Raw genomic sequence first — 7,877 nt, forward strand, 5'->3', positions numbered from 1 at the left:
TACTCACGACTGCCACCTCTGGCCCAAAGTGTAACTGCAGCATCTGTGTCACTCTCATTCATGGTGCGCGTGCAAGTACGAGCACGATCTTAAAGCGACAGCCACAGTTGACAAACGAAGACGTGACTTCAAATGAGGTAAGAAAAACTCCGCCCCTCCCCAAAGAAACTGTGGAGTGTGAGGGTCCACACACTCTACTATAAAGTGAAGATTAAAGCTGAAAGGTACGGTCAGAGTAAAACAGTCAGGGCTCTTCCACCTTATCTGGGCATTGGTGGAGCATGTATGATGTAGAAAAAGCTTTAATATTACCTTTTTAAATGGCACAATGCACCTTTAATAAAAGAGGGAAACTATTGCGTGTGCAGATTTTTCTACTCATATGAGGGACATTTAATACAAACAGCAGTCACCACAGTTTAGCTATTCCGATGAAGTTGGGACGTTAAAAATAAATAAAAGCAAAATATAATGATTTGCAATAATTAACAACATTTATTGTTTTAACAAATATTAAACAATCATTAAAGTTGAGGAATGCTCATCAAACACCTGTTTGGAACATCCCTCAGGTGCTCAGGCTGATTGGAAACAGGTGGGTGCCATGATTGGGTATAAAAGGAGCTTCCCTGAATTGCTCAGTTGTTCACAAGCAAAAATGGGACGAGGTTCACCTCTTTATGAACAAGCGCGTGAGAAAATAGTCAAACAGTTTAAGGACAATGTTTCTCAATGTACAATGTCAATGAATTTAAGGATTTCGTCATCTACGGTCCATAATATCATCAAAAGGGAATCTGGAGAAATCACTGCATGTAAGCGGCAAGGCCAGAAAGCAACAAACGCCGCTGTCTTTTCTGGGCCCGAGCTCATCTAAGATGGACTGATGCAAAGTGGATAAGTGTTTTGTGGTCTGACGAGTCCATATTTCAAATTGTTTTCAGAAATTGTGGTCGTTGTGTCCTCAGCGCCAAAGAGGAAAAGAACCACCCGGTCTGTTATGGACGCAGGGTTCAAAAGCAAGTGATGGTATGGGGCTGTGTTCGTGCCAATGGCATGGGTACCTTAAACATCTGTGAAGGCACCATTAATGCTGAAAGGTACATTAGAGGTTTTGGAGAAAAATATGCTGCCATCCAAGCAATGTTTTTTTTTATGGACGCCCCTGCTTATTTCAGCGAGACAATGCCAAACCACGTATTGCACGTGTTACAGTGTGGCTTCGTAGTAAAACAGTGCGGGTGCTAATACAGTAAGTGGTGCATTATGAAGCGTAAAATACAACAACAGAGACCCCAGACTGTTGAACAGCTGAAGCTTTACATCAAGCAAGAATGGGAAAGAATTCTACCTACACAGCTTCAACAATTTGCGTCCGCTGAATATTGTTAAAAGAAAAAGTGATGAACATGACCCTATCCCAGCTTTTTTGGTCTGTGTTGCAGCCATAAAATTCTAAATGAATGATTATTCGCTAAAAACAAAGTTTGTCAGTTTGAACATTAAATATTGTTTTTGCATTTCATCAAACATGAGTTGCAAATCATTATATTCGGGTTTTATTTCGGTTTAAAACAACATCCCAACATCATTGGGATTGGGTTTGTATATTTCAAGGGGAGAAGCTGAGCTGGTTACAGACTCATGAATGGGGGATGGCTGATTGGTTATCAGTGGGGCTGCAGACCTCCAACCAGTCACCTGCAACTGGCACCACCACACTGACTTGCTGCAGTTGGCAAGTGGAGTGGAAGACATTGTGTGCTTAGAAGAATTTAGTATGTTTATTATTGTGACTGTTCTTTGTCAAAACCATAAACATTTACATTTTAGTCTTACGTTTAAATAATTTGTTTTTATCAAGTCATGTCATCTTTTTTTATATAGCGCTAAATTCAGTATGTTTGACACCTACTGTGTTTTAAACTTGCAGACAATGCTGAAAATGCACAAGCATCATACAATTATTATTTAGTCACTGTTTTGGTCCATAATATGTCAGAAAATGGGCACCATTTTTGACGAGATCACCATTATTTCCCTGTATTTACTTTTTGTGATATTGTTTCTAGTGTAAAATATGTTCGTTGGCTTAGTAAGGCTGAGAAACACTCGACATTGTCTTGATATGAACTCGTGGAACACAAGCGCCACGGACAGGAAATCAAAAGACACTGCAACTGTCGCCCCGCCCCGCCCCAACTGACAGACATTACACAGGTTGCGATCCCTTCATTCCTGCTGCTCAAAGATAACAATGTGTGTCATTCACGGTTATGTGTTTAACACTCAATTTATTACTTCATATACTCTCAATCTTAACTAGATCCAATACAGAAAAAAAGTGGAGTATCTAGATAAGGTAATTTCCAGAGACTGCGTATGAACAAAACATTCCAAGAACATTTTTGGTGGGAAATTGCAAATACAACTACCGGTAGCCTATGTGATTTCCTGTCATAGCTGTCTGGCAAATTCACTTAAAGCCAAAGAGCAACGAACTGCCGCTCTGCTTTTCTCGCAACGCTTTTTGTCTATTTAGATTATTTTTGGTCTGTCGCAAAGCTCGATGACTTCAACCATTTGAAGCTGGCTTGAAGAGCGTCCACTAACCGGAAGTACCAACCTTTATCATGACGCACTTCCGAGATGTTTCACCTAACTTAAAAAAAAATACATATAGTTTATGATTACATTCATGGAAGTGAAAATTTACAGTACTGCAAAGAAACAATGACCAATATATATATATATAATTTTTTGTTTGATACAGCTTAAAAATCTGAAAGCAACTCACACTTAAATAATTTTAAGCAAATTGATTCACGTAAGCATTACAATGAGCTAAATTATATTACATGCGTGACTTTGAATATTTTGGCGGAGTGTAAAGGGGTGGCACCCAAACACATTGTCTCCAACATGAGGATATTTTTTTATTTTAAGGCATGATGAGATGTTTTTTTTCTAAAAGAAAGTACTACTTTTCTTTAATAAACGGTTTTATTGAAAATGTGAACATAAGCAATTACTATACATTTGCAATTACTATACAAGTAATATTGGCCATCCAATACAGGTTTAATACAGTTGATCAAAAATATAGATCTCTGAGAAATGAGACGTGTAGTTTATAAGTGAACAGGTTACAAGGGGGACTTAAAGAACATGAATATATACAGTATAATGAAACCCTGGAACAATGTGAATTTTTGAACCATTTCTTTGTCGTCCAATTAAAAACATGCATCTCTTTCTTTCTTTCTTTTTTTTAAAAACAAAACAAAGAAAAATATTGGTTTATTATTAAATATGTTTATAATAGCAATGACTAAATTTGGAGGGAAATGCATTTCATTGGATAACGGAAACATCTTTCAGGCAACATTAACAAGGCACACTTCCCAAGAACAGACACAAACAGAAAAGTTTCACGCATTTGTATTTTCTTCTCACAAAGAGATTTCATTGGCGCTTGAAGGCTCGTCTGTGTTTACTAGTTCCTTCTCTCCTGCGTCTGCCGAGTCTTCAGGCTGCTTTTCTACTGTCTGTGTCGAGTTGGCATGCCGGTGTTTCGCTGTGTTTGAAGAGTCAGCCGGCTGCTGCTCTCGCGCCTGTGCCGAGTCGCCAGGCTGCATCTCTTCCGATTGTGTCCAGTCGGCTTGCGACTTCTCTAACGTTTGTGTCGAGTCGCCAGGCTGAATTTCTTCCGATTGTGTCGAGTCGGCTTGGGACTTCTCTAACGTTTGTGTCGAGTCGCCAGGCTGCTCCTCTTCCGTTTGTGTCGAGTCGCCAGGCTGCTCCTCTTCCGTTTGTGACGAGTCACCGCCAGGCTGCTCCTCTTCCGTTTGTGACGAGCCGCCAGGCTGCTCCTCTTCCGTTTGTGATGAGTCGCCGCCAGGCTGCTCTTCTTCCGTTTGTGACGAGTCGCCGCCAGGCTGCTCTTCTTCCGTTTGTGACGAGTCGCCGCCAGGCTGCTCTTCTTCCGTTTGTGACGAGTCGCCGCCAGGCTGCTCCTCTTCCGTTTGTGACGAGTCGCCGCCAGGCTGCTCCTCTTCCGTTTGTGACGAGTCGCCGCCAGGCTGCTCCTCTTCCGTTTGTGACGAGTCGCCAGGCTGCTCCTCTTCCGAACCTGTCAAGTCGGCAGGCTGCTTCTCTTCGCTGTGTGATGAGTCGTCCGCCTGCTTCTCTTCCGTGTGTGTCGCGTCGCCAGGCTGCTTCTCTTGTGTCTTTTGGTCTTCACTCTTGTGCAGATCCAAGTCACCATTTCTCTTGGAAACCGGTGTCTGCTGGATTTCCGGCTCACTGTCTGAGTCAATTAGAATGGGCTCTGTGCATATGTTCCTTGCGGTGGAGGAGACATTTCGGGCCATGTTCGGAACGCCGGACTTGAGTCGGCCAGGCTTCCCCCCTGGAGTGCCTTCAATCTGGACGCTCTCAAAGTTAATGTCGTGTTTCACGTTCTTGAGAGCCTGCATGTCAAATCCAAGCAGCACAGACGTGTTTGCCGTTTCACATTGACTTTTGCATTGCTGTTGCAAAGCTGCAAAGTGCTTACAAATGTGAGCTTTCCATATCCAGAGACTCGCAGACAGTTTCTTCTCTTCAGCAGTGGTAAGATACGGTCGCTGATTGAAGTAGGACTGTAAGAATTTCTTACGAGCCTCAAATGTCTTGTGCTCATTGCTTTTGGGATCCATAGTGAGGTCTCCGGTACGGGTGCTCTTTATAGCAGTGGAAGGAAACAATGAATCTTCACTGAGTTTGATCTTCTTGGAGTAAGTGGCCACACGGTTTGGCAGCTGTCTCTTGAGCAAGGACATGCCAGACGAGTCAAGTGTGACGACCGACTTGGACCCGAGACTTGCCTGCTTCCTTCCGACTGCTCTGCACTGGACAAGATGCAGCGTAATTGTGGATGCCACCATGTTGCTTGTGTACACTCCCAAGCAATGGATGCACTTGTATGTCATCTTCTTTTCAACTGGATGCATTGTTTGAAGTACCTGATGTCGCTGCCTCAGGTGAGAGGCCAAACCGTCTTTCACAGGGGTGCAACAAAGCGGACACATTGTCTTGCTAGAATCAACCGCATCCCTCTGTGTCACGAACATACTTTCAAGGGCTTGACTCTGCGTGACAAACTTATCTTTACCCTCAGACTCTTTCATGTTAAAGGTGAGAACATGAAGCTGGACATTTTGTTTGATGGTGAGATCAAACGTTAGTGGCGTTGATCCAGGCGGCCCAACGAAAGCTGTAAGGTGGGCCTGGCGCTCATGATCAAGAAGTTTCTCAACGCTGTGGAAAGCCGAGTGGCACTGTGGACAAGTGATCCCATGTATCAGAAGATGGTTAAGCAGCGTATCGCTGGGAAGGTAGCGGTTGCAAAGCAAACATTTGCTGGTGAAGTTGTGGATTTTCATGATGTACTTGGCCATTGCCCACACGATCCTTGCCTTGTGTGCACTTTCAAAATGAGCACTGTAGAGGGTCTCGGGAAAGAGCTCATTGCACACTGTGCATATCTTCCACTTCTGTGTCTGGGATGTGTTGACACCAGATGCATTACTGTCAGCCACAGTGCTGGAGGGTTTTTTAAGGCCGACTTGTTTGGATGCCATCAGAGGCTGAATTTTAAACATAGGGGCACTTGTGGGATTTACGTAGCCAATGGCTGGTTGTGCTTTTGCATTAACTGTGAGTGAGGACCCCCCATTGAGAATCATAGAAGACTTCTGGGACATTTTTTGCAAATTGGAAGGGACAACATTAGCGTGACCAATCATAGTGGTGACCTGACCGCCTATGAGCTCATGGTATTCTATGACATGCTGCACCAGCGCCTCATACGTTTTGGTGGTAAACTTGCAGCGTTTACAGAGGATATTGTCTCCGTTAAAAGATGCACCGTTTGGAAGTGATGATTTGGGAATCATGCGCAGATATGGTGCGACGACATGCTTAAAATGTTCCCGGTAGATGTGCCTTCTAACGGAATTGTAGAGACTGTCTCGGAAAGTGCATTTTTTGCAAAAGTACAAAGACCTCGTCGCACCAAGGCCAGGCTTGTTAGAGGCCAATTGTCTCTGTTTGGCTGCTTCCATCCTATACATCTGCTCGTCCAATTTGTCCTTGTGAAATACTCTGACATGAACAGCCAATGATCTCTTGTTTGCAATGAATGTGCAGTGAGAACAGTTAAGAAGAACATTATCCTGGATTAATCTCTTGTGCGCGTGGCGGAAGTGATTCCTGTAACCCGCGTAGGTTGCGGAAGAAAACCGACATTCTCTGCAGCAGTAAGCCCTTGAGCGATAGTTCTAGAAAAAAAAGAGACATAAATTGATGTGATTATTTCAACAGAAGCATTATACAACTTTAGACAAAACAAGGTTTACCTGTATTTTGGAGAACGAAGGATGCCAAACACATATATCAGTGTGTGCGGTCTCATTGAAAATTTTCTCACCTGGACTAAAAGCCTTGAATTCCTGCATGGGAAATAAATCACAATAACAACAAAAAGGAAAACACAATAACAACAAAAAGGAAAATACAAAAACAAGTCCATAAAAAAAGACAATGAGCAAAAGAAATCAAACTAAAGCACACTCACATTTACGATCTCCTTGCAGTACTCCAGTCCAATATCTCCAAGTGCTATTTTCACTTGCTTCCTGGCTTTCCTCAGCTTTGTCAAGTCGTTCACAGGGTTTTGATACATCTCTCCTGACAAACACATTTACAACGACCACGTCGAGTCATACAGTTCAATTCAGAGTGTTACCCTCTACCCAAACCTTAGTGTATAAAACATAATTAACCAACTTAGCTCTATGTGCAATATAAAACCTATCCTTGTGTTGTCCCCGAGGCCTGAATCTGTTTGGGCGGGCAAGCTTCGATGACGGAGAATCAGTGTGCTTGTACATGCGATATGCATGTAGTCATTTTATTGTCTATTTATGACGTCTTTGACCAAACCTATTGTATGTTACTGAGCACAAGGAGGTTCGTTTTGTCAACTTTGTGCGCCACCATTGATGTGGTGGCTAACATTAGCTGTTGTGTTAGCTCCCTTCGGTTCGGTTAGCCTTCTTAGCATTACAGCATCCCTTTTGACATGACCGTTATTGCTTTCGTCTTCGTGGGTCCATTTTACTCACCGGGCGATAATCCAGGAGGGCCGATAACCTCCGTGGATAAGCGACAAAAGACAATTTTGCGGGCCCGCTAATACTTCCTCTGTTCAAAAAGCCGGTGCTGATGCTCTGTTTCGCGGCTAGCTTACAAGCTAGCTAGCTAGCTTGCAGCTACCACAACCGCTTGGAATTCCGCAGCGAGCCGACGGAAGGGGGGATTGAGACGATGACAAAAAGGATGCAAGTATTGCAGACTTGTGGAAACCAACGTCCTCAACAATTATTCTGTCAGCACCACCCAGTACTCAATGTGATAACTGAAAGCCGCTAGCCTGCCTGTGGGAAGGTAACACACCAAAGTAAGCCAACTCCAAATCCAAAATGGCGAGGCAGAAAAAAACGGAAGTCGTAAGAAGCAGTTGTGTCCAGTTGAATTTCAGGTGTATGTTCTACATTATTACATTATTTTATTTTCAGTTTTAAATGGCTATAGTTTATGATCTTGCAATACATACTGCAGAGAGCCAATAATGTACCAACATACATCATGTTCTGATTAACAATCAATCAGTGGTCTCAAACTAGGTCAACGCAACACTTGAAATAAGTTGTATCTGATATAAAACGCACTTTTTTATGTTATTGTGCATTTATTAATCACAGTTAAAGATGCATTGTGGCGTTTAAAAAAGGTAATATTAAAGCCTTTTCTACATCATGCATGTTCTTCCA

General features: G+C 42.8%; 1 protein-coding gene across 3 annotated transcripts; it reads right to left on the bottom strand.

The window, feature by feature from the left end:
- Window positions 1–3,114: 3,114 nt before the first annotated feature.
- Window positions 3,115–7,555, bottom strand: adnpa (activity-dependent neuroprotector homeobox a). Of its 3 annotated transcripts, none has more exons than XM_077574021.1 (4): window positions 7,170–7,555; window positions 6,620–6,732; window positions 6,402–6,494; window positions 3,115–6,323 (listed from the first exon to the last, which is right to left on the bottom strand). In XM_077574021.1, exons 2-4 carry the CDS (start codon window positions 6,725–6,727, stop codon window positions 3,453–3,455), a joined length of 3,072 nt encoding a protein of 1,023 aa, XP_077430147.1. In that variant the 5' UTR covers window positions 6,728–6,732; window positions 7,170–7,555; the 3' UTR covers window positions 3,115–3,452. The 3 variants fall into 3 exon arrangements, with proteins under 3 accessions (XP_077430147.1, XP_077430148.1, XP_077430146.1); XM_077574022.1 differs by having other exon boundaries at window positions 7,501–7,539; XM_077574020.1 differs by lacking the exon at window positions 7,170–7,555 and having other exon boundaries at window positions 6,620–7,153.
- Window positions 7,556–7,877: the final 322 nt, after the last annotated feature.

Source organism: Vanacampus margaritifer, chromosome 8 (assembly GCF_051991255.1).
Source record: "Vanacampus margaritifer isolate UIUO_Vmar chromosome 8, RoL_Vmar_1.0, whole genome shotgun sequence".
NCBI lineage: Eukaryota > Metazoa > Chordata > Actinopteri > Syngnathiformes > Syngnathidae > Vanacampus > Vanacampus margaritifer.